This window comes from Corvus moneduloides, chromosome Z (assembly GCF_009650955.1).
Source record: "Corvus moneduloides isolate bCorMon1 chromosome Z, bCorMon1.pri, whole genome shotgun sequence".
NCBI lineage: Eukaryota > Metazoa > Chordata > Aves > Passeriformes > Corvidae > Corvus > Corvus moneduloides.
The window spans coordinates 51451949-51479324 of record NC_045511.1 but is presented as its reverse complement, the minus strand read 5'-3'; the positions used below and the strand labels follow the sequence as shown (position 1 = coordinate 51479324).

The window sequence follows — 27376 nt, the reverse complement described above, 5'->3', positions numbered from 1 at the left end:
CACAAATAAATAAAAAATATTTGTCCCAGTACAGTGAGGACGAAAACACTTAAGAGAGTTTACCTATATGATAATATTTCCTCCTGGCTACTAAAACCAAAATATTTGTAAATCAGATAATACTTTCAGATTTATAAGTCACCTGAAATCGAGCAATGACGAGTAACAAAATACCTGAAAAAAGGACAAGCAGAAGCAGTAGATAAAATTATGTCTTGCTTTGACCTATGCCCTTACAATCTGCATACACAACATTGGATATGGATTTTGAACATACAAAAGGACTACCCCTGTCTCTGTTCATACAGGCAAAAATATTCTTTACTTCAGGAGAAAATGCTATGGGTAAGACTACTACTTCAGAGAAAAATAAAAATAAGATTCCTCCTTTAAGCATTCAATCCTACAAAGCAAGTACCTGATTCTTAATGTCCTAAAGAATCTTCGTTAATAACAATCTGCTCACTCATGTTTCTTTGTATCAAAATGGTTCGAATTACAAAAGCAGGACATAACAAAAAAAGAGAGGAAGAGAAGGACACTATGAGGGACATGAATCCAGCTTTACAGGAGATCTAGCAACAAGGACTTCCTAAACATGTGAAGAATAACACCATGGCCTTCCAAATAAATTTAGCCGATGTACCATGGTTAGCTGCCTGGAATCTGAACCAGAAATAGGTAACAGCTGTTGCACAAATTATGTTCCCATTTTCTGAGGTTCAGGGAAATAATCACCCAGGAATGGACAAGAGCCAAAGTGCATTACTCTGCAAGCTAAATTCCTCATTACAACATTACTACTCATTACTAGTTTGACCATAACATTATTCCATAAGGTAGATTTTAACCCCAAAAACCCCAATAATTGAAGTAGTTATTACTAAATCTCCAAAGAGGACTGGGACATCTTTGTGTTAGACATACTAAGAACAAAATAATTTATTAATTATTAGAAGAAGAGTATTTTTTCCTAGCTTTGTACTAATACAAAACCACAGATAAGACGGTCTTAGTTCTAGAAAGCACTCTGAGCGTCATTTGTTTTTCCATACAAACACCGGATCTCATGATTTTTTTAAAATTAACTCCCTGCTCAGCACATAAATGAATCAAACCCATTTCTTACGCTTTTATCTAAATCATCTCAGTTACTCTTTTGACAAAAACTACTTTGAGAAAAAGAAAATTGGTACACATGGGTATTGCGTATAAAGAAAACTTTTTAAGTGGGTTCAACACAGGGCACTGAAAATTAGAAATTAACCAGTTTTGCAATTGAAATAGAAGCTGTTTCAACATAAGACATCTTTATAGCACAAATCTCATTAAATTATATTAAGAAAAACAAGAGGTGTATCTGTCCTTTTTCAACTGATGAACAAATGGAGAAAAGAAGTTACGTGGCCAAAGTAAAGAAAGATTAAAAAGAAAAAAAGCAGCAAATTCACATTTAAGTTGTCTCCTTTGGTACAGAAGCTGCAACAGAAATTCTGCCTGCATACAGCTATAAAAAAGTTACAGTTAAAATACAGACCTTCAATTCAAAATTTGAAAAACAACAAAAAAATTACAAATACTTTTCTTAAAAATGTCAGAAATCAAAGAACAAAGAGGAAGAGAAGGAACATTATCGTAAATATGCAAAACAAGTATAATAATTTCTGCATTTATGTTCTAATAAATTCTACTATGAGTAATTATAATCTTGATCTGATTTTTATTATATGTATAGCGTATTTTTGACTGAATAATCCAATATTCAGAAAATCCTGCCAAATGAGCAGAAGATAAGAATAATTCCTCTACATACAATCTAAAACACTACCATGATCTGAACCATAACCACAAAATTCTCTACCACATATCTGACAATGGAAAATACATTGTACTTGACTGTCAAGAGAAAAAATCCTTTTTCTTTCTGCTCCATCACTGGTCAGCATCTTTACACAATCACTGAGATTGGAAGGGACCTCTTGAGACCATCCAAATCCAATCTCCTGCTCAAGCAGGTGGCACAACAAGGGGGTTGGAACCATAACATCCCTTCCAACCCAGACCATTCTATGATTTTATGACTAATAGCAAGCTGTTGAATATAATATTCAGTTGGTTTTGACTGTCTCTACAGGCAACCTACACCAGTTTTTGGCCATCATAACAGTAAAGAAGTCATCCTTCATGTTCAGATGGAATTTCCTATTTTCTCAATTGTGCTAACAGCCTCTTGTCCTGCCAGTGAGTGCTACGGAGAAAGGTCCAGCTCCCTACTGTTCGTTCCCTCCCATCAGCTATTTACAGAGATGCAGGAGATTCCCATTGAGCCTTCTCTTCTCCAGGCTGAGCAACCACAGATTTCACATCTCTCCAGGTGTGGGAAGGATCACATCCCTCGACCTGTTGCCAAGTCTCTGCCTAATCCAGCCCAGGACACCACTTTGCCACAAAGAGCACTTTGCTGTCTCATGGACAGTTTGTTGTCCACCAGGATCCCCAGGTTTTTCTCTGCAGAGCTGCTTTCCACCAAACTGTTCCCTATTGTGTACTAGGGGAATTTCCCTATACAGGCAGGACTCTGCATTCCCCACGGTTGAACTTCAGGAGATTCAGTGCATTTCTTCAGCCTGTCCTGGTCCTTCTGAACGGCAATATTTAGAGTATCAGCCATTCCTCCCAGTTTTGCACCGCCTGTGAACTTGCTGAGAGTGCACTCAGATCTACTGTGCGGAGCATTCACTTCAGTAGTACTGGCCCCAGTTTCCACCCTTTGGGCTCAACACTGCTGACTGGCCCTCAGCTGGCTCGGCTTTTGCCACTGATCACAACCCTCTTAGCTCAGCCATTCAGCCACTCACTGTCCAATCAAACATGTATTCTGTCAGCTTATTTTGTTACAAATACTCTCCTGCAGATGCAAATTTAAACATCAACAGTCAATTAAACAGGGGTTACACTTTATCCCAGTGACAGAAGATCCTACCCAGAGGAGAGACGTACTTCACAACTTAGAAAAAAACAGAGAAAAGCAAACATGGTATTTTAAAAGCCTAAACAGAGGTAACAGGTCTTAACTGCAGTTATAAAAATGGAAACAACTCAAATTATGGCTTTAGCTTGGCTCACAGCTTCATCTTCAGAGCACTAGATACACATGGACTGTGAACAGCTGCAGAAAGCCGTGAAGAATCTTCATATGAATTAAACTACACAAAAGCAAAGTGTATTCTATTAATTTGCTAATGTCTTACATGTATGATCTCTTCCAGGTAAAAAAGTATCATCATGCCCTTTGAGGACTCCAAGGAAGAATAAAATTGCATAGTAAAGCTCTGGCACTATCTTTCATTCTGCAAGGGGAAGCTGCTTGTTGTGCTGCTGCTGCTGCCACTGAAGCGAGTATCTAATGTCAGAGAGGAACTGCCTTCACTTGAATATGCACACGCAGGACTGATGCCCAAGCAGGCATTTAAAGGAAAGAAGAAACAGTTGTTTCACAATCATCAACTCTTATATCTTATATTACAGCCTACATACATACTTTATAAATATCCTGTAGAAAAAAGTAAGTCAGTTTATTAAGTGTCCATATGCACAGCAGCAGTGTGAAAATTAAAACTCACGGGACCTTACTAGAGTTTTGGCAGTTGTGAGAGCTTTTTATTGTACCATATGGAGACCCACAATACAACTGTCAACAAAGGAAGGCCCCACAAGAAAAGGCTACTTAATTAATTTAATTTTAAAAGTCACATATTTCAAAAGCAGAATTAAAACACCTCAGGTATGAGAGAAAAGCTTTTGCAGCATAAAAATGGCTATAAGCCTCTAATGGCTTTTCATACTCTCAAACTTAAAAGCATACTTCTATTTGCTTACACTGACTTTAAAACCTTTGTGTAATTACCGCTTCTTGACTTAATGCTGGAGTCCTAAATGTGAGCATACAGGTTAACACTGAACTATTTCACTTCCAACATCCAGGGAAAAAAGATACTACTACAGTAATTCTCACAACTTAAATGACTGCTTATTATAAAATACATGGCTAGGGAGACACTGTTTTTCCGGGTTAGGGACATGATATGCAGCTTCTGTTCACAGTGTTTTATACTGTTGCTAGCAGAGCTAAAATTTAAGAATGTCACCAGAACTACGTGTCTTGGTCTATACATTAAATTTTGGCTAAATTCATGAAAATCTGTCAAGGTGCAGATATCATAGCAGCAATCAGCCCTAAGAAATCTTTATTTAAAGTCTTCTAGGACATACTTTTCTTTGCACAAAAAATTTCAATTAAATACAAGGTTTACCACAAATTAATTCTTCAAAAATTTTCAAGGTTACAAATAAAGGCTGAATTTCATAAACTTTTCTGTTTTCAATGTAATATCTGTAAATATTTTTCATAAACCAAAAACATTAACACTTTTAACTTAAAAGTGTTTCAAATAAAATTTTCAAATGCTTATGTTACCACACTGTAAAACATGAGAAGAATCGGACTGAATGACTCATGCTGCACATGCAACTATGACTTTTCTGTCAAACCCCTCAAAGCTTTACATGAAAACAGATAACATTTATGAACACAAAAGCTGCCATGCTAGCAAACAACAAAAGCATGCAGTGCTTGATGTAGCTGAAAGCCAGAGTTGCATTCAACCAGCCTCTATGTGTTCTGTTGAGTTCTCGATCCCATGCATTTTGCAGGTACCAAACTGCTCCCCAGTTCTTGAAGCTGCAGCAGTTGAACTCTGCACAGTACAACAGGCTGGTGTCTTGTTGGATGCTGGCACTCCTTTCCCTTTCATTCGATCACAGCTAAGTCTCCTTTTAGCAAGGAGAGCACCAGGCAGAGAGATGCTTAACTTGAAGTCTTTGTTTCAGTTGGTGAAAAAAACCCAAAACCAGAAACAAGCACAACCAGAGAATCACCTAAAAAGCACTCTACAGAATTGCAACTAATTTGTACACGACTGAAAGGAAAGGATGCTTCAATAGCTAAGGGCTTCTGCATTCAGCAAAGCATGTACAGCACCTGGCAACTCCTGGGAATGTAACATAAAGTCAGATTAGTCCAGACTGACATACAAGTAAGGACAGAAGCTATTAACAGCAAGCATGACCTGTCAAAGATGTGAGCTGCCCTCAAAACATACACAATCAAACTAACAATGGAGAACTGATGTACTTTCTGAAAAAATTTAGGTTCCTTCAGTTAAAAATAAGATTTAAAGCTGTGTGAAAGAAGGAGCTTAGGAGCAGAGAGGAAGGAACCAGGTTCTATGCATGGAAGCCCAGAAAGGTTCAGAGTCAATACCCAAGTAACTTGGAGGGGTAGGTGGTGGTGGTGAGTTTCCCTTTCCCCATTAATACATTTGGGCAGTCCTGAAGAAGAAGTAACGTAGGATTATAACATCTCCAAGATCATCAAGTCCAGTGTTAAGCCAGCATTACCTCAAACTAAAATCAGCTTCAAAGCACAAGCATTAAAAACTGACTTCCAAAACTGATTGACAACAGATATTGAGAACAGAAATTCCTCAAACACCTAAAACCAAGGAAGGATTTCAGAATCTGGACTTCTCAGCATCTGTACTGCTCAAGGCTAGGCCTCCCTTGCAAAAATGTCCTTCAAAAGATATGACTGTAGCTTGATTTTGCCTTGCAGTACCCTGTCTCTCAGATGTATTATTTATCTAGTATCGTCCCACACTGCTAATGTAGCTGTAAAACAGCGCAGGTGGCAAAACCCAAATGTTGCTCTCCATTTTATTTACTAAAAGGTCTTATCACAGCCATCCCTCTTCATGGCTGTTTTTTCACAGATGGTGCTACTAAAGGTACACTACATCTGTAACCAATGTGTTTCCTTTCCTTCCTCCCCTCCAAGGGGAAAACAAGAGTGGCTGAAACCATCCCAAGCTCCTTTTTCACAGCATTGCAGCCCTGTGCTTTCTGCAAGCATCAGCAGCACCAGAATCTTGCTGTCACAGAAAAAAAAACAACACTCTGGCTGTTTTTCTCCATGACCAAGGCCTTGGATTGAAGTGGCAGCCATAGGACAGCCTGACCCTTCACAAAAACCCAAACACAGATAGTGAGAAACCATCACTGGGAGTGCTAAGGCCTTACATAAGGAGTTAAAAGGGGAGGACAGTCACAACTGAAAAAAGGATATGTTTTAGTTCTGAATGAGTTTTTTAGTTTTACTTATGAATGTCATAATTGTAAGTCATGACTGTGTAATGATTCTCATTGCTGAGACCTTTAGGAAGCTTGCTTTTACAATTCATGTAATTGTGTATTCTTCATAACTCCCTAGAGAAAATGTTCAAGTTACTAGAGGGTAGACAAAATAGATATTTGCCCAACATAAATATGCTCACAGAAACTAACAATCTGTCCTTGACAGACTGTAGATAGTTTAAGGCATGATTTCCTTACCCTCATGAAGAGTTTAATGTTAATTTTTTTTTTTTTTCACATAGAATAGAATATTTCAGTTGGAAGGGACCCACAACAATCATCTAGTTCAACTGCCTGACCACTTCAGGGCTCACCAAAAATCAAAGCCCTGTGTTAAGTGCATTGTCCAAATGCCTCTTAAACACTCACAGCTTGGGGCATCAACCACCTCTCTATGACCCTGTTCCAGCGTTTGACTGTTCTTTCATCAGAAATGCTTCCCAGTGTCAAGGCTGAGCTAATCTGGCTAGAAAAAATGAAACTTCTATAGAACACACATACAAATAAGAAAAAAACCCCAAACAATTTCACAGAATCACATAATCATAGAATAATTATGGCTCTAAGAGAGCTCAGGAAAACTCCTGTGTGTTCTCCTATTCAAAAGCAGGGTCAGCTATGAAACCATGGCAGGCTGCTCAGGGCTTCAATCAATTTCACATCAGAAACTTTCCCGTCTGCCGCACAGTATCCCAGGGCCATCTCCTTCAGCATGTGACCATTCTAAAGATAATTTGATATAAAAGAAAGAATAAGAAGAGTTTGGTGCTTTCTATTTTAGTAAAATTAGGAAAGGAAAATAAAATTTATACAAAGGAGAATGTTAAAGAGTGAAAGAGCAACAACAGACAAAAGGAAACAACAGCAACAACATGCTACAGGAACAGCACAGAACACAGGCAATACCAACACAGGAGTACTGCGCAAGCCTTAGGCAGTTTGAGACTGATAGCATGTACACTTATCTGGATAAAAATACAGCCCTTCCAGACTGGGAGTCTCTAACACCAGGCTCCTCTCTATATCCACAAAACTCCTAAAAAATTTGCTTGTGTTAACCAATGCACACTGAGAAATGACAATGCATGTTGGGGGTGCTAGTCAACAGCCAGCTGAACACAAGCCAGCAGTGTGCCCAGGTGGCCAAGAAGGCCAATGGCATCCTGGCCTGTATCAAGAACAGCATGGCCAGCAGGACCTGGGCAGCGACCACCCACCTGTACTGGGCGCTGGGGAGGCCACACCCCAAGTCTGTGTTCAGTTCTGGGCCCTTCACTTTAAAAAGGACGTTGAGGGGCTGGAGCGTGTCCAGCGAAGGGCAACGAGGCTCCTGAAAGAACTGAAGAACATCTCTCGTGAGGGACACCTGAGGGAGCTGGGGTTGTTTAGTCTCAAGGAGGCTCAGGGGGGGCCCCACTGCTTTTTGCAACTCCCTGAAAGGAGGCTGTGGTGAGGTGGGGGGCCCGTGTCCGCAACTGTGCCTGCTGTGAGAGGACAAGAGGAAATGGCCTTAAGCTGAGACATGGGAGATTCAGATAAGATATTAGAAAAAGCTTTTTTGCTGTTAGGGTGGTCATGCATTGGAATAGGTTGCCCAGGGAGGTGGTGGAGTCACTGTCCCTGAAGGTGTTCAAGAGGCTTCTGGATCTGGCACTGGATGATGTGGTTTAGGGGTTTAGGGCAGTTTTGTGTTGACAGTCGGACTTGATGATCTCAAATATCTCTTCCAACCTCGGTGAACCTATGATTCCATCCACAGCTCACACATCTAATCCTTGGTACTCCTCACCGATACCCATGTGGATCGCAAAGAAGCGGTGCATAAAATGAAACAACTGCCTTGGCCTGGAAAAAGTCTTCAGAAATGACAGTAAGGCAAAAAATTCCAAACAAGTAAACAAAAAACCCCAAATCAACCAACGAAACTAAAAAACTCCCTAAACCCACACACAAAAGCAACTCCAAAACTTTTTTCAAATCCCAACTCTGAGACATTAAGAGCCACACAGCTTCAGATTCCACTTACAAGCAGAAACAGCTTACACACCCTGCACATCAATCTACTTCTCTCACAGCAATGCAGTGTCAACTGTAAATGAAACTAGCACTGGATCCTACTGTATGGTGTTAAGTTAGCTCTCAAACCCATTGTCAGAAACTAAAACACTACAACTACGCTAAGATTTAGAACCATCCCCTTCATTTCAGTTCAAGCTGCACTGCCTCAGAGAACTAAATTACTTATTCTAAGCCAGCATTTTCTTATACATACAAAAACATAAAACCTGCTCTTTACATAACATTAACAATTCTTCCAGACACTTCTTGCCCTTACTGGGGACTTCATTCATGCATGAAAGAATATGGCCTTTCATGGTCTTTGACTTCTCTATTAATAATTACAATTCTACCATTTGAAAAGAAAGATTCAACATTACTTTTTTAAAAGAAGAAAGGGGTGATTATTTTTTTACCAATGACTATTAAATTAGGATCATTTTTATATAATTTCCTTACAAACTTTAATCCATACCTACCAAAAGCATCATTGGCCTCTTCCATGTTGTTAGCCCTAAGATTCCACATAAGATTGCCTACAATAGCAAAAAACATAGTGTCACCAAAAAGCAAAAGTTCAAAAAAATGCCATTTACACGGTTTTTATTACTCTTCTGATGAAAGGTACTTTGGAACACTACAGCAATGTTGGGAAGATACAAAGACACACTTTAAAGCAGAGAATACCTGTGCTGATTGGGTTCTTCGCTCCTAAGAACATCCTGTGAAATAACAACCAAATTAAATCTGCTCATTTCTTATTTTTTCCGCCCAGAAAAAAAGCATGGGGACAAGTAGTATGTCAGCAACTCCAACCTCCATGTTTGCCTTAAATAATTGCTTTCAGCCAATTGAGTACTTGTTCTCTGCAACATGGCTAAGCAAATCTAAAACCTGTCTCTTTCTTCCTCTCCCTCACTCACCACCTCAACACTTCATTAAATTCCTACTTCTTGCTTGCTGACTTCTGACCATTTCAGTGAACCAAAAACCCAGAGCATGAACCCTACCAAAATCAATAAAGAGCACTAGAACTAACTCCCTGAAATTATTTGCTATTTAATCAGATGAAATGCCAGCATCAGCATGAGGAAAAAAGTTAAAATAAAAAGTACATCCTTCTGCTACAGCAGTTGTTAGACCAAACTTGCTGAATCACAGAACCGAACCCTATGATTCTCTTTTTACCTTACAGGGCAAAACAATTAAGGAATGATAAAGAATTGCCATAGAACTGAAAACAAACAGCATACCCGAATACCCTCTCACAGAAGAATGGGAACCCTATAAAGACAGGTAAATCAGTTTCTCAGCACGTCCCATAAATCAGCAGATATACTTTTAACTCACAGGACTTTGTGACTAAGCCAGTTGACACCAAGCTCCTACACTAAAAAGAAACAGGAAGACTGGAACAAGCAGGAAGTCATCCACTAGTATTTTTAATAAATCCCTTCTGTAACTTCATTCACTTGACATGATCAATCTAATCTAGCGTAACGTGCATATATGACTTGGCCAAAAATACCTACTGATATCATCACTGGTGTTGCAAAACCACATACATAACTGCAGTTTCATAACAAAGTATTTTTTGAATTCTCTGACTACAAAATGGACACACGATTTTATAACAAAGCACATTAATACTGATGTAAGTAGCTTTTTTCTTTCCCTAAGTACAACAACTTTATTTCATTGCATCTGTTAAAGATAAGAAAAGAAAGTCTTTCTCAAAGTTTTCCTGACTTGCCCCTCACAAGTCAGAATGTCTCATCTTTAATGAAAAGAAAACCAAACCAAAAAGCACCTGACCAGACACATCAATCCTAGCTTTTAATGGCATCTGCTTTTCTAGGTTGCTTCTGGGCTAAAATTTTCACTTATATTTTTACACCCAAAAGGTATTAGGTAACTTTCCTGAGAGTACTATTGTTTCAGAAATACAGTTAAAAAACCCCAAACAAAACCAACACCCCTCTTGATTATTGAAGATACTGAGTACCTCTATCTTATATGTGCAATTTTAAAGCATTTTAAAAGCACAAGCATGGTTCTGTGTGCAGAATTCAAAGAAAGTCCATAAGTTACATATATTAAACTTCTTTTAACCTAGAGTAAGAAAGAAAAAAAAAAAGAAAGATCATAACAGAGATATCAAACACAGACATTTGGATGGTCTGGATTACTCCTCAACCCCCAAGGATTGTGTACTTACAGGGATGAACACTGCACTATACAGATAAACAGGCACTACTTGATCCCCAAACTATTGCACTGAGCACATTTCCACAGGTGGTGAACAACACTGGCAATTTAATATAAATGTTTAAAGTGAGGGATAAGCTGATGCTGTTACACAGGCAGCAGAGGCTGAGCGTTCCAGTCCAGAACACGACCTGCTGATTGCTGGAGGGCCCACAAACTGGGACCAATCAATCTGACTCTCCGACATTTACTAACTTCTGCTTACTAGTGTCTAGCTTCGGCAATACAAACTCTTGTATATATGAAGCTGTGGTTTAAAGAAGGGCCCAACAGGAGACGGAATAACTTCTTTCAGCACTCCTTACTAAACTCTCTTAAGTCCATCCATTTTTTTTCCCCAGGAACATTGCTGATTTATCTCTACATTATGCCTACGAGTAAAGGCACAAAGCACAAAAGCAATATGCTACATCTACATACACAACGACTTTTGAAAATCCTATTTCTGATCGCGCAAAAACACCGAGTATCTTTTTTTTTCTTTTTTTTTTTTTTTTTTTTCAGAAAAAATGCACGTCAGGAAATAAATCCCCTATTCGTTTGTCTCTACGTTTATTACCCCGTTGGTAACAAACGGAGGTACACATCAGCGAAAAGCCGTTACCCGCAGGCTGTTTCCAAGTAATCGCGGAGGAGCGGGATCACGCATCCCTCGGGACAGCGAACACCGCAGGGCCCGCGCACGCACGGCCGGACCCCAGCACGGCGTGTCCCTGCCCGCGGCCGTCACTTACCGAGGAGCCGGCCCAGAGGGGACACGCGCTCTTCACCTGCGGGGCGCTGCTCAGCCACAGCGCCCCGAAGCTCAGCGCCACCAGGGCGCAGCCCAGGCCGGTCTGCAGCAGCCCCAGCCCGAGCAGCGGGCGGGCGGGCAGCGCAGCCAGGGGGGACGGGCGGCGGCGCGGCGGCGCAAGGCCGGCGGCCGCGGCGGACAGAGAGCCCGACGCCGCTTGGGGCAGCGGGACGAGTCCCTGGAGGGGGCAGCAGGAGCCCGGCAGCACCATCGGTGACGACGAGGGGGGCTCCGACGGCGGCTCTCGGCGGGCGGCCGCTGGCGGACGGCGGGCCGGGCCGGTCCGGTCCGGGCGGGGCGGCCCCGCCACCGCCCCCGTGCCAGCCCCCTCGGGCGCCGACTTCCTGCGGCGCTGCCACAGCCTCGCCTCCTGTCCCGGCTCCGCTCCGCTCCGCTGCGGAGAACACTGGCCCCGGCTGTGCCCTCAGCGCCAGCAGCGGCTGGGGCCACCCCGCTGCCGGCGCCGAGCCCAGCGCAAGGTGCCTCGCCGGAGCTCCGAGGACACCCCCGACCCTCCCGGACCCTGAGCCATCCTTCCCGTCCCGGGTCTCCCCGCTGATGCTGCTGCAGACGTTTTGCAACAGCTTTGGTGGGGTTTTACCCATCCTCTTGTTCCTGTGCTCCCTCTCTTGCCCTTCTCCTTTTCCCTTTTATCCCTGGTCACTGTTGCTACCGAGCGCTATGCCTGAAGTTTTAAAATAACTCTTTACTAGGAGGAGGGTGGGGGACGCTACTGGATTGCATTTCGCGTCGTTGGCGCCCAGCCCGACAAGAGGACGAGCTTTGGCAGACAGCACGACGTGTGTCTTGTATGTGCATGCCATGTTGTCTGAGACAAGGGCAGAGGAATCTTTACCCGGCAGTTTTCACATCTTTCCTCTCTCCCCCCTCCCTACCCACTCTCCCCTAGTACTGTTCCTCCTTGTTCTTCCTGGAAAATCTCGCCACGACCGTGGTCTGTCCTTCTCCACTTGATGTACTCCAAGGAAGGAGGATCTGGCATTTATTTCAACTGTGTGTTCTGCTCTCCAGCTCCGCAAAAGCAGTTTTACACCTCTTGGGCTTGTCTGGACATGGCTTCAAGAAATATGAAAAATATAGCTTTTGGTACTTTAGGAAAATAAGGCACATTAAAAAGCATCATTGGCCCAGATAACAGCCCTTGCTCCTCTGCAGAGAAAGGTGCAGAAGCCACTTTTGGTGTTGCATCCTTGATGCATCTCTTGGTTCGTTTATTTTTTTTTTAACCAAAATATTCAGGATTTAGAGCACTCCCTACCAATTAAAAAAATTCACAGAATCACAGAATATCCTGAGCTGAAAGGGACCCACAAGGATTGTTGAGTCCAACTCCTGGCCTTGCACAGGACATCCATAAGAGAGAGTCACACCATGTGCTCGAACGTATTGTCCAAATGCTCTTTTATTTCTCTCAGGTTTGGTGCTATGACCACTTCCCTGGCCTGTTCCAGTGCCAGCCACCCTTTGGGTGAAGAACCTTTTTCTGATATCCAACCTAAGCTTCCCCTAACACAACTTTCAGCCATTCCCTTGGGCCCTGTCACTGGTCTCCACAGAGAAGAGATCAGTGTCTGCCCTTCCTCCTCCCCTCAACAAGGAAGTGGTAGATTGTGAAGTTTCTCCTCAGACTCCTTTTCTCCAGGCTGAACAGACCAAGTGACTTCAGCCACTCTTCATAAGGTTTGTCCTTAAGACCCTTCATCATCCTCGTGGCCCTCCTTGGACACTCTTTAAAAAAGTTTAGCATCTTTCTGTGGTGCCCAAAACTGCCTTGAGGTGAGGCCGCTCCAGTGCAGAGCAGAGCAGGACAATCCCCTCCCTTGCTCAGCTGGCAATGCTGGGCCTGATGCCGCCCAGGACATGCGTGGCCCTCCTGGCCCTCCCGGCTGCCAGGGCACTGCTGGCTTCTGTTCAACTTACCATCAACCAGGACCACCAGGTCCCTTTCCATGGTGCTGCTTTCCAGCCCCTTATTCCGCAGGTGGGAAAAGTTAATACTTACACCTAAAAACATATACACATAAGAAAAAACAGAGCTGTAAGGAATAAGCTGATTTGTCTTGATGGGGAGAAGTATATTGCTTTTCATACAGTTGCTCCAAGTGAACCATTGGAATTTCCAGTCAGTAAAAGTAGCATGTTTTCCATTCCTACTTTTCTTCTAAAGTGAAGTTATTTAAGATTTATACTGCATTGCTCTCCTTTATTACTCTCCACATGGTTCATGACATAACTTAACTCTTTAATGTTATTCTATACTCTGGTTTATCCTGGTTTATTTTTTAAATATTTGCTCTAAGAGAGTGAAGAAATATTTATAATACAGTCAATCACTGTTAGTAATTCTATGTACTCTGACTAGACTTACTTGTCAGCTGGTCTGTTCGTGTCATCATCACTAAGACATTGATGTATGGCTAGTAAAAACCAACTTTTGTATTTTTAATAGTGAGAGTCCATGGCAGTGGTGTTTATTTCTCCTTAAACATACAGAAACTCATGTTCAAATTCAGTGAAGAACTCATGCTCATGCTCTCAAAAACTTTGTAATTTTATTAAGTAAAAAGTATTATCAAAAGAAATCTAACAGCTGTGAAATAATTTGCTATAATTATTTTTGGGTTGTTTTCTCTAAACACTGCATCTGAGCAGGAATTTGTCCACTAAATTCATATGCAGATAACAAATTCCTTGTGGGCCCTAGAGTGGTACCTTTTTTGTTTACTCAAAGCACTGGCTGTAAGACCCTGTAAAACCTTTTACCTAGCTCTGGCAGGAAGGGGGTGATGAGAGTTTGCATTCCTCTAGCAAGGAGGAATTGCATGCTCCTTGTTCCTGCTAGCATCAAGGTGTTGTGTTGCCTTTGAGTGTGCAAAACACACTTCCATTCAGTAGGGATAATATAATATTTATCTGGAGCTTCTACCTATGCTTTTAAATAGAATCAGAAAATAAAGTACAAGAAAAAGTCATTTAATATCAGTTAAGTTCTACTTTCACTGAAGATTCCATTTTTTGAGGATATTTAAGCACTTGGTTGGAACACCATATTTTGAATGCCACAGATGCCAAGTGTCCTTGAAAATACGTCCTTTTGGGTCACATTAATGCTTCTAAACAAAGCACATGTCCAGAGCTGTGAAGTAGCCAGCAGACAGGTGCTGGGTTTTTTCTGTACTGCAGTTCACTCTTCTGCAATTGCTCACCTGTCTCCACTGAGTACCCATAAAAGTGAACTTTCCTGCTCTGAAAATTCTCCATTGAGTGGACTACCAACCAGAACAGCTGGGTTTAGGAGTAGGTCTTTCATTACCAATTGACTTGAAAAGTTACTCCACTTACTGCTGTCACCCTACCACGAATTGGAAACACCTCTTTACATACACACTTACTTGATGTCAAGCTTACTGCCTCATCTGCGTTTCTTTTTAAGCTACTTGCATCAAGATATGAAAATGAATGCTTTCCTAGATGATTTTCAGATAAAACCCCTGGAGGGGTTTTCAGCTACTGGGAGCTGGCAGAAGGGGGTTTTACCCCTCGCGTGCTGACACAAAGAAGCCCAGAGGTCAATGCTGAAACCCCTCTGGAAGGCAGCACTCAGTGCCCAACACACAATGAAAAAGGGGTAGAGCTCCTCACCCTGAAGGGGCTGTATCTTCCTGTGTCTGTTAAGCAGGCACGCAGGCAAAGGCAAAGAAGTAAAGACAGGGGACTCTCCGTATGTGTTCCACGCAGGTTAATTCCCACGAAAAGACAGGGACGAAGAGGCCAATTGGTGGGAGGGTCCAGGGATCTTATACTGGGCACAGAATAGGTGGGGAAAGGGATATCAGCCAATGGGATAGAGACAAGCAGGTGGGATTGACAGGAAGGGAACCAATGGGAACAACACATAGGATGGACTCCGGGAAGGATCCAATGGGGCGTCGAGAATAAGGAACTTTCTAGAGCTAATCCATATTAAAGAAGGGAAATGAATATACATAACTTCATACTTAACACAGACACAGTGTTAACCACTCAGGGGAAAACATGCAAAAGACAAAACAAGGGAATCATGGGTTCTCACCATGACTGAAAGTTACGTGCTAAACTTGGGTTGCTGACCACCATAGCTGGTTGTCTGAGTTCTCCTCAGGACATATGAGTAGCAGCAGCCATTTGCAGTGCTACAGCCCCCGGGGTTTCTGTGAAATCTAACCCCTTCTACAGAGCTGCTGGTATTTCAATTTCTGAGATTCCAATATCTGAGTATTCTGGTTCCTCACTGTGTGCATGAAATGGATTAGAGACATCATTTTTGTTTTGGGGATGATAGTAAATTGACATGCTAGGCATGTCTGCCTTAGTTGTATATGATTCTGTTAGTGCTCCCATACCCTTCCTGATCACGGCTTTCTTCTTCTGTCGCTGTAATTTACGTAGCAAAAAAACCTCCTTTTACTCTTTTAAAAGTTTCACTCTTTCGTACATGGAAAAACTTTCTACCAAGAAGGCCATTGGACAGTTCCTGAGAATCAGTCAGGGGCTCAGCTAAGGAGAGTCTTCAATGAAGGACATTCCTTCATGAAAAGTGCAGCTCTTCAAGGAACCTCAAAACCACCGTTCTCTTTTGCCAGAGCAAATCTTCTCTGAGAGAGTGCTGTGACCAGCCACAGAGCTCTGGTTATCCCTACGGAGTGGTGTTTGGATGCAGAGAAGTTGTGCTCTGAAGCTCCCTGTCCTGTTTTCCCAGAAACCTTTCTGAGCAGGTGACAGCAGGGCCCCTCCTGTCCTCTTGGCTACAGATGAAATGCAATGCAGGGAGCAGCATAGTCAGGCCATCTGGGCACAGGCACAAGCAGCCTTGATTTTGCACATTCTCCTTTGCAAATGCAATACTCCTTTTCCAGTCTTTTTTTGAAACACTTCCACTGCTGTGGCTGCAGTAGGAATTCCTGTGGGACAAGGCACTGCCAATATCATCCTAGGTCTCCAGGGCCCTTGGCTGATGAGGGTGCGCAGGTGTCTTGGTTTTGAAAGACAGGTGTCTGCTAAGGAAGGCAGAAGCCTCCCTTGAAGTGGCAGATATAACCCCTTTTCCTCTGAGTTATTATAATTTTGAAATCAAGGGCCTTTAGGCAAAGATGTGGGAAATAGGAATAACAGTTCTTTACTATATATATAACCAGTTCAACAAAACAACAATAACTCTGGCAGTAAGAGCAAACAATCACAAACCCAGTGCCAGCCTTCTCGGCTGTCAGGCCCTTTCCCCTCGGGTGCAGTTCCGCTCGCAGCCGGCAGGGGCGCTGGCGGCTCCCGGTGAGCAGGGCAGGTGCGATGGTTCCCCCGCGGCTGCAGGGGGCGCTCCGGAGCGAGCTCGGAGAGCACGCGGCCCTGGGGGCCTGGGATCCCAGGAAGAGATGGGACAAAGGCTTCGCAAAGCCCAGACAGCTGGTCCCAGTGTCCGGCTGGAGCTTCAGGAAACAGCAGGCTGGAGCAGCAGGCTGGAACGGCCGGCTGGAGCGGCAGAGACGAGCACAGATCCCAGAGGACAGACGAGATGTATCCAAACGGGGAACCCCCCGGAGGTCCACGCAGGCAGAGCGAGCACGGCTACAACGCAGCGAAAGCTCGAAGCAGCACCGGGGCAGGGCGGCCACAGCCCAGCCTCCAGCAGGGCAGGGAAAAAACAGCTTTGGGATCCCGGTGTTGTTTTCAGCAGAAAAGAAAAACGGCCGAAGAAAAGAACCAGCAGCTCCTTTCTCTGCAGCTTGAGAGCGAACTGCCCCCACACCCAGGTGAAAACAAAAGAGTAGCCAGGTCTTTTGTCTTCTCGTAAGTACGGCCATTTGTCCCCTAGCAATATGCATATGGGAAAAAATTCCTTTAACAGGAAAAAAACTAGGACTAAACTAAAACCCCAACATCAGGATCAGGGAAAGATAGCAAGAGAAGGGAGAGAAAGGAGCACCCAGATACTTTATCAGGAATATAGCAATTTATTTCTTTTTTCTTTAGTGAAGACTTACTGCAGCCCTGCTACTGCTGCTGATCAGGTGGCCTCTTGTGGGGCTGGGGAGAGTCCAGACAGCTGGCAGCCCTCCTCCTTGTGGAACGCTGAGGCCTCCTGGGCAAGGGGTCCCTACCCCTACCCTGGCTGGGAGTGGAGGGGCTGTGGCTGCTGCCTTGGGCAGAGGGACCTGTCGCTGCTGCTGGCTCCAGCTCCTCCTGCTCTGCAGGTACGGGAGCAGATGGGTGGAGGCTGTGGAGGACAGCTTCTGATGTACTGTGTTGGTCCTCCGTTCTGGAACCTGCAGAGCTGCTGGCAGGGGCTGCCTGTGGGGCAAGATTATCCTCCTGAGGGCTGATGGAGATGGCCGCAGTGCTGTTGTCCTCCTCTGTGGCAGGTTCCTCTGCTACCGCCTCCTCCCCCAGCTCCTCCTGCTCTGCAGGGATGGGAGCAGATGGATGGAGAGTGTGGAGGACAGCTTCAGATGTGCTGAGTTGGTGCTCCTCACTGGAGCCTGCAGGGCTGCTGGCAGAGGTTGGGTGGGGAGCAGTAATATCCATCTGAAATCTGCTGGAGATGGCTGCAGGATTGTTCTCTGGGACAAGGCGGGACTGCAGCAGCCTTTGGGCCTCTTGTGTGCACTGATTCACAATGATGTTGATGATGCCATGGATTAGAGGTTCTGTATGTTCCTCGAGGAAATCCTGCAGCACATGGGCCAAGACACTCCTATCTGGACCACAGATGGACACAGCATGCAGGATGATGCTCTCTGCAATCCTTGCCATACACCACCTGGTCCCATACTTTGCCTCCAGCTCCTGGCGCAGCCAGGGCACCACAGGGTCAAGGAGATGCTCTTCTCTTTGGAAAAGTTCTGCCCACACACTAGGCAGGAGGCCACCCACGGGCTCTGTTCCTGCACCCCCGTGCTCTGCTGTGGGTAGTATCCTCCGTGGAACATGTGAAGGGGACTCCACAAAGGGGCTGTTTTTAACCAGCTGTCCTAGAGTTATTCCTGTCCAGCTGCTGGCATTTGCTGACTCTTCAGAGCTTGTGAAGACACAGTCTATATAGCTGTCTGTCTGCACAGAAAACCTGACACCCTCCGCCTGTTCTCTGCAGAGTGGGCACACTCTTTGCATCTCTGCCCAACGCATGATGCAGGCCAGGCAGAACTGATGGAGACAGGGCATCACATAAGTGAGGTCATCTCGAGCATCGCGGCAGATGGGGCAGTTCCAGTCTGTTTCTGTGGCCCTGTCTCTGCCTTTTGGCAGTCTGCGTTGAATTAGGAATGAGAAGATGCTCCCCATCCCTGGTGCTGGCACTCCCAAAAGGTGCCACACACTGCAAAATGGAGACACCATAGTCATGAGCTGTCCTGGGAAGGAGGAGGAAGAAGTGCTCAGACCCCTCAAGAAGGACCCTCCCAGTTCCCCAAGCCTGAACACTCATTCTGTGGCTGCCCCAGGGGGACATTTCCCTGCACAACTCACCTCTGTGGTGTTCAGCTGGCTGAGCCAGGTAGGGCTGGGGAAGCACTATTGAGGGCTCCTGGATGGGTACTGAGAGCTGCCAGTGATAGCACCCAGCACTGGAAAAAGCCTCACTTGACTCTCCAGACCTCGTGGACATGCTCAACAGGAGTCCAGGCATAATCCAGAGTGCTCTGGCAGCACTCAAATATACGCAGTAAGGGGCACAAGGAGACAATCCAACATGGTGATGTCACAGTCCACTGCCACTGATCAGCTTCCACTACTCTGTAACATCACAACGGAATGGCCACCTCCGTGGTTTTCAGACCAACACAGCATGTCAGAAGTTGGTCTCCATAGGTGTCCCAGTAATCCCCCAGAGAGGAGGTCTCCAGCCCCTGGACTCTCCCCAACCCTGCAAGTCCCATCAGAGTAGTAGTAGTGCTTTCTCAAGCAGACAGAACAATGGAAGAAGTTCTGAAGAAACACCAGAGTCATGCTCATAGAGAAATCATGAGTGAAAGATTGGCTAGGCATTCCTCATGCAAGATGGGGAAACTCCAATAATGCCTAATACAATTTCTGCTTACCAGCACAGGGGCTTTGACTCCAGAAGTGAAAGTCTCTGGTGGTGGGATTGTGATTGCCAGAGTGGCTCCTGAAAGGTCAGACAGTAAAGTTTCCTTAATGCAGTTAGAGTTCAGTTTAAGGAGGGGAAAGAAAAAAACCCTATCTGTTAATTTAAAAATGAGTATTATAAGAAGAGAGAAGGAAGAAAGGGAAAGATATAGCAAATTATGGATAGGAAAAGTAGGTAACACCAAAAGCACTGTTCATATGAACACTACAGGTTTATTTCAAATAAATGAACAAAAACTGAAAAGAAACCAAAGCAAAACCAAACCCAAAATGAACCAAAATGAAAAAACCCAAAACACAGAAAAAGGGTTTATACACAATATTCTTTAAATTTGGAAACTGTTTTCAGACACATTCAGTTTATATAGTGATTGAGCCTTTTGTAGAGAGCAGGAAAAAAATATTAAAGGCAGTTGAAGAAGTATAGGAAAAGACATAATATTAAGCATGTCATGTTTTTGTTTCTATTATTTCTTCAGAGTACCTACCACAGGTAACTTCAAACAGAGAGAAAACCAGTGTAAGAGATACACTGGAAAAATTGTAGCTTTGCAACCTGGTTTTTTTTAGCAAGCAGTAAACACCATAACTAAACAGGTGTGACTGCCGTGCTGCATCCTCATGGCCATTGACCCTTGTTGGCTTTACTGATCAAGTGGGCTGCTGTGAGCCCCAGGGTCACTCTGGTAGAGACATCTGAGCCATCTGTAGATGTGACTCAGCCCACAGGCCCTGAATGGCAAGAAGATGTTCCCAGAGAAGGTGAGCTCCCCTGGCCAATAGCCTCACCCAGACAAATATGGGAGCAAGGGTACAGCCCAGAAGGTGGCCATCACTATCACCCCAGGAAAAAGCAAAGTGCCAGAAAGTAGAGGAGAGAGTAACACACACCAAAGCCCAGCTCTGCAGTGATACCAACGGACCTTGGGCTCTCTGCTGGCCCTAGCAATAAAAGATGTCTTTGAGTGCAAAGGCTCTCATGCTTAGCCTGAACTCAATACCAATTCTCCACTTGAGAAGCTTAAAGTCTTGCTGGAACAGATGAGGTACTTCTCACCAGTACTTTTTCTGATGGAAAATGTAGTTTTCTGATAAATCACACATAATCATACAGAATCATCGAGGTTGGAAAAGACCTTCAAGATCATCTAGTCTAATCATCAACACAGCACCACTATAATCACTCCTACACCATATCCCCAAGTGCTACATCCAGATGCCTCTTGAATGCTTCCAGAGGTGACTCCACCACCTTGCTGGACAACTTATTCCAATACCTGACCCCTCTTTCAGTGAAAAAAAATTTTCTAATATCTAAGCTGAACCTCCACTGGTGCAACTTAAGGCCATTTCCTCTAGTCCTTTCACTTGAGACATGGCAGAAGAGAACGATCCCCACCTCACTACAACCTCCTCATAAGACATGTCTTCCTTAGCTCCGTCACCCTCCTTTGGAAACACTCCAGCACTTCATTTTCCTTTTATGAACTGAACACAGTACTCAAGGTGTGGCCTCACCAGTGCTTAGTACAGTGGGACAATCACTGCCCTAGTACTGCTGGCCTGTGCTGTATCCCCTTTCCCCTTCAAATAGGGTTTAAAGCCTGCTCAATCAGCCCTGCCAACTCATGGGCCATAATCCTTCTCCCTCTCTGCGACAGACGGACCCTGTCTGTCCCCAACAGGCCTGGTGCTGTGTAATCCACCCCAGGGTAATAAAACCCAAAATTCCACCTATGACAGCTGCCTCTAAGCCATCTATTAATCAGGCTGCTTCTTCTGTTCTTTTCAGTGTTTGCTGCTGATACTGAAGGAATGGAGGAGAATAAAACCCACTCTTTTGACCAAAAGCCCCAGTGCCCTGAAGTCCTTTTGATTGTCCTTTAATTTCATCACTTGGGCAAATAATACAGGCTAATAGTCAGAGGGTTGTACCAGATCAGGAATTTGCTTATGTCAGGGATTTTCTCGGGGATTACTCATGTGCTTTACCACAGCACCAGGGAGGCAGCAGACTTCCCTGTGGGATGGGCCCAGTTGGCGTATTGGGCCCTTTTTTCCCCTCAGAAAGGAGTGACCTACAACAATTTGTTTTGCACTTGCTCTAAAGGAAAAAGGAATTTTGTTTCAACATTGAAATATTTGGGACAATCCAAATTCGTGTTTAATTTTGGATGAAAAAAACCTCAGTCTTGGCATCCCAAGGTGCTCCATATTATGGTGTGTTCATGAGGGAGAGATCTCACTTCCAGATGGGTATGACAGAAATAGTCACTCATATCATTCCAAAGCCAAGTATTTCAGGACTTTTTAAACAAATTCAATTACAAATTTTCCTTTTGAGATGAATATTCAGTCTTGATGCTAATCAGATATTGAAATCCTACTTAAGTGCTGTATAAACCATTCTAAATTCCTGCTGATCAGAATGAAAGTTCAGTATAATCTAGCTTTTTCACGTTTGGTTTTAACATCAGGCTCCATTGTTCAGTGGTGTAAAGCAGCTTTTCTTTGTGTCAGAAACATTTTTTTAAAAGCCCCAAATCCAACAAAAAAATCCTATTAATTTAACACAATTTTTCTACATCTATGATCTGTATATATTAACTTTTGCTTTGGCTGATTTTTGATGTAGATCATTAAAATTTGTTTTGTAGAACAACTTTGTGCATAAAAAAACATCTGCCTGCTTATACAAATGGTAGAACTTTTAGTCCCAGGCTAAGTAAACCCTAGTTTATGCCCTTCTTCTGGGAACCATATAACAGCAGAACAATGAATTATGCTTTCTTTCGTGGTTAACTTTTTCTCTACTAGGCAGGTAAGAAACAACTGAAGTTAGCAACTAGAGAGTAATTAGACAGATTAGCAATAAGTTAGGAGCTTACGAAAACCAAATTTTCAGCCTTCAGCTGTAGAAGTTCAGATGTTGTAAGTGGACACCCTTTACCAGGCCGGGGCAGTTACCTCCACAGAATTTGTGATGGACTGGATTTTACATTTTCAAGGACTGGTATTGCAACTCTGTTTACACTACGAGAGTGCAAATCCTAGATCTCAAGAAATTTTGTGATTAGGTAAGATGAGGAGACAAGAGCACATTCTAAATCAATACTTCATGCTTTAAGAGAGTGGTTCTTCCTAATTCCTTCCAGTGAGTTCTGGATGCTCGTTATTTTCCTGTTTCTTATTCACAGGAACATAGATCATGCTACTGATTTCCACTTGAACATTGGGACATTGACTGTAACTCTTTCAATGTGGCCATCCAGCCAATTACTTATCCATTGACTAGTTCATTCGTCAAACTCATCTGTCTCCAATTTATCTGCAAGAATACTGTGGAAGACTGTGTCAATAGCCTAACAAAAGTCCAGGCAGATGACTTCTGTGACTTTTCCCTTTTCCACTGATGCAGTCATAGCATTGTAGAAGGCTACTGCGTTAGCCAGACATGATAATGTGTCGGGAGACCTTATCACTCTCTACAACTAACTGAAAGAAGACTGTAACAAGGTGGGGCTGAGTTCTTGTCCCAGGCTACCAGTGACAGGACAAGAGGACATAGCATCAAGCTGTTCTAGAGGAAGTTCAGGTTGAACATCAGGAAGAACTTCTTCACGGAAAGGGTTGTTAAACATTGGAACAGACTGCCCGGGGAGATGGTGGAGTCACCATCCCTGGAGGTGTTCAAGAAACAACTGGATGTGGGACTTGATGCCATGGTCTAGTTGACAAGGTGGTCATCAGTCAATGGTTGGTCCTTTTTTTTCTCCTGGCACCATGCATCTGCAGGGGGGAATATCTCATGATGACACCACTGAGTGGTAGAAGGTGACATCCCAAGTGTCAGACTGTGACATTACCAGGCATGGATTGTGACATCACATCTCTCGCTAATTGTGTTTGTGCGCTGGCAGAACCTGAGCCAGTCTGGCTCCAGCCTTGACTCCTGCCAAGCAAGAGTGCAAGGTCTGGAGGGTCTAGCCAGGCTTCTCGCAGTGCTGGGTGGTGTATTGGGGGCTGCCTTTGGCAGCTGTTGGTGCCCATCCGGGACCCATCAGTACTGTTTCCCTAGCCCTGCCTGGCTCACTCACCTGGGCACCACAGGTGAAGGTTGGCTGTGCAGGAAAATGTTCCTCTAGAGTGGGGAGGGTAATTGGGTTCGGGCACCCAGGATGGCGTCCCTCTTAACGGGGCTGGGCATTTCTTCTTCCCCTTCCTGGGACAATCAGGAGGGCTCTCATATAGTCACACACTGCTCTGTGTGACATCAAAGATGGGGAGCAGCTCCTCAACTCTCCCCAATGTGCTGCAGGGCACAGAAATGGCCATGGAGACAAACTGGAGTTGCCCCATCTGCCAGGGCACACAGAATGGTACGGCTTCTGCTCTGCCCTGTCACCACTAGTTCTGCTTGGGCTGCATCCTGTGATGGGCACTGAGAAATCCATTCTGCCCACTCTGCAGAACACTGATAAGGTCTATCAGGTTCTCTGAGCAGAGTGAATGGGACTATCTCCAGAGAGTCACCAGAAGCCAACAGCCAGGCAGGAGGAGCTCCTGGAGAGTTGTCAGTGGCCCCAGTGATGGGGGAAAATCGCTGCCGTCACCTTCTGGTGTTCCCTCCATCTTCTCCACAGGAGACAGTATCCCCACCTCAGCAGGCAACCGCAGGGCCAGAGCCCATGTGTGACATCCTGCCTGACGTATGGGCAGAACTTTTCCAACAACAAGAGCATGTCCTGGAACCCGTGCTGCCCTGGCTGTGCCAAAGGCTGCAGATAATATTCGGGGCAGGTGGTGGCTGGTACAGGCTGCAGAGAGCAGCATCCTGAGTGATCTATGTATCTATGGTCCGGATGTGGAGACCTTGGTCCTGAGGCTGCAGAACAGCCTCGGGGAAGGCACAGCACAGCTGGTTTGTGGCCTAATCAATGTCATTGTGGGCCAGGGCAGCAAGGAGGCTCAGAGGCTGCTGCACTCCCATGCTGATGAGGAGGAGACCCATAGACCTTCAGCCAACACCAGGTCTGCCAACTCCAGCTCCAGCAGCTCCAGCTCCAGCAGCTCCCATGAGGGAATTTCTGCCAGCAGCCTTACAAGCTCCAACACGGAGGAGGAAGCTGGTACATCAGAGGCTGCTGTCCATGGAGGTTGTAGTTCCCCCCATCTGTGCCTGTCCCCACAGAGTGGGACCAACCCCAGGAAGAGACAGGGAGGGCAGTGGTGGCAGGTCCCTCTGCCCAGGGCTGTAACCACAGCCCCTCCACTCCTGGCCAGGGAAGGGCCTGCTCACCCAGGAAACCCCGGCATGCTCAAAAGAGACAGGCCCCTAGTCCCCAGATTCTCTTCAGTCCAACAAGAGGCCAAGGCAGGGACCTCCCTGAGCCCTGCAGCTCTCAGGGTCTCTTGTAATCTCTTCAGATGAAGTGATGAAACCTGCAGCCACTGAAGTCCACAGCATCTTTGGGAATCAGGCTCACCTTCTATCTTGGTTTAAGACAATTTAAAGGGGAACACTCCAAAATGAGTTCTCCCCCTCTGTTTTAACCAATCCCTTTCCATCAATAAGGGGAAAATAAATACAAGTAGATATAAGTGAAAAAATAGCAGTTTACTGACAAGCAAAATTGAAACAAGCAGAAATCCCCAGTAAATAAACACAGGATACAGAATTGCTAAATCTCACAAACTCCCCCAGAACAAAGAGAAACCTGAAATGGTGGCAATGCCCCTTTCAAGATGGTGCCTGCCACAGGGAGACAAAGGGAAAACGGTGTCTGACCCTCCCCTCGAGACGGCAGCCTTCACAGGTGACCACGTGGTCCAAGAGACAAAGGGAAACAGTGGCCGCAAAGCCTTCCGGGAAGGTGGGAGCAGTTCCAGTGGCAGATGAGAAGAGCCAGGACGTGTAGGGTCAGCACCACCACCTGCCACTTCCTCCTCCTGCCTGCAGGACTCTGCAAGTGCTGGTGCTGCTGTCCCTGCGGTATGTCTGTGCCTGAGGGGAAGAAACCATTTGTCCACACCAACATGGGGTGGCCTGGCCCCAGGACAGCTCAAGCTTCACCATAGGGTTTGCAAAGGTCACTGTGGAACAGTTTCTGGTTGAGAGATGCAGTTTTACCAAGTTGCTACGGTTGCAAGCCCAGAAAAACCCACCCTAAACAACCTCTGCCTTGAGCAAAATGACATCAGGCAAAGAGAGCCAAAAGGGAAGCCTCTGCCCAGTCTACCTCAGCTCTAAGGCAAAAGCCAAGAAACAAGTGAGGCAAGAGGTAAGAGAGCGAGCCAAAAAGCAAAACAGGCACTGTGCCTGGGTGCTCCAACCTTGTTAAAGGGAGCGGCATCACCCCCACCTGCCCCAGGGTCCACCTGTGCCACTGGGCCTTAAGCACACAGTAATAGTATTTGGGCACAGACAGATATGGAATACAGTAAGATTTCTGGTCACTCAGACACCTTCCCAGCTCTTGCTTCCGTAAGGTGCCTGGGGACACTCCCCCAGCATCAGGGGTCTGAGCAAATGTATAAATGTCCAAGTCCCTCAGCAACTGAGAGAGTTGGACATACTGAAACATGAGCATACTTGAAAATTTAGTCCCAGGTACAATCTGGCTTGTCAAAGGAAAGTTTGGATCAAGAATCAAAAAACTGTGGCAAAAGTAGGGTTCTGACAAAGTTCTCAGTTCTTGCACCTGCAGTTACTAATTAGAATAGCACACACTGTGCTCTTGGGCAGAATCCACTTGAAGTAATATATTCCTCTACTGCATTAGAAACAAGTGACAATGTGCCCCATCCCTAAAGCAGTGGTATGGGAAGGAGGAAACATAACTGTTAAGTTAACCTTTTGAACTTTAATACAGTGGCTGATCATTTTGTAATATAACTACTTATTGAACAGCAAGGAGTTCACTCAGGTGGAATAATGGACATGGATGAGTAGTTTTATAATATTTTTTCACTTCTCTCAGAATCTTCCAGCACACTTCCTCCCCTCCTCCTCATCTGTGAATTGCACATATATGGAAGACTTTTATTTTATTTTGAAACTGATGGGAGCTATGTTTCAAGGTGTGACTTGTGACCAGGATGTCTCTGGAGTCAAACTCCAGAGTCCCTGGGATACTTGATCTTATTTTTGAGGAATCCATCCACAGCAGGGATCTACCCTGGAGGTGTTGATCCTAGAAGTACGTAGTACCTTGGGGTGGTGTTTCAGAGGTCATTTTGTAATTTATTGAAGCAGACTAATTTCTTTTCAAGAACGATTAAATTTCTCGTGGACTCAGTCAACAAGATGGAGCCATTTCAGACCTTTTCAAGAATAAGCCAGACATGAGAGTACTGCATATGTATATGGACAACTCATTTTCCTAAGTGATCACTTTCCTTGTCCAGTCTTACAGGAAAATTAGCTTGCTGAAAAGCAATTGTAGTAATTGAGCTGAAAGCCTGCTAGATAACATTCATTCTAAAGTATAAATTTAATAAAGTTATATATAAAGCAAAACATGAATATTGCCAGAACATCTTTATAAAGCTATTCTACATGCTTTCTATTGCTGGGAGAAATTCCTGTGGTCTTTTTTCAGTCCCACAATTAGGAAGTATGCTATAAAGCAAAGCACAGCTGAGTATTTCCATCTCATGCAAGAAAAGTTATACAAAATAGCAGAAACGGTTGCATTCAAGCTGCATTTCCAAAACAGATGTTTTACTTCAATGCTTAAAGCCAAAGTAGGGGAAATGAGAGGATCTGTGTGTTGATAAAAAAGCTGTAATGGAACTCTGCTCACAAAGCAGAGGTAAATTTGTAGAAGTTTGAGAGACTCAGTTTGCGTTGGTAATTTCTGATTT

General features: G+C 44.5%; 1 protein-coding gene across 2 annotated transcripts in view; it reads right to left on the bottom strand.

Moving 5' to 3' along the window:
- FAM189A2 (family with sequence similarity 189 member A2) overlaps positions 1 to 15235 on the bottom strand; it is a 30932-nt gene extending 15697 nt beyond the window's left edge. Inside the window, exons 1-2 of one of the 2 annotated variants that reach the window (XM_032097177.1) lie at positions 15035 to 15235; positions 8790 to 8846 (exon numbers count right to left, since the gene is read on the bottom strand). In XM_032097177.1, the coding sequence (XP_031953068.1) occupies positions 8790 to 8801 (12 nt within the window). In that variant the 5' untranslated portion in view covers positions 8802 to 8846; positions 15035 to 15235. Of the gene's footprint in view, positions 1 to 8789; positions 8847 to 11312; positions 11792 to 15034 lie in introns of those variants that run through there. The other variant, XM_032097178.1, reaches the window with a different exon arrangement.
- Between the last annotated feature and the right edge of the window lie 12141 nt (positions 15236 to 27376).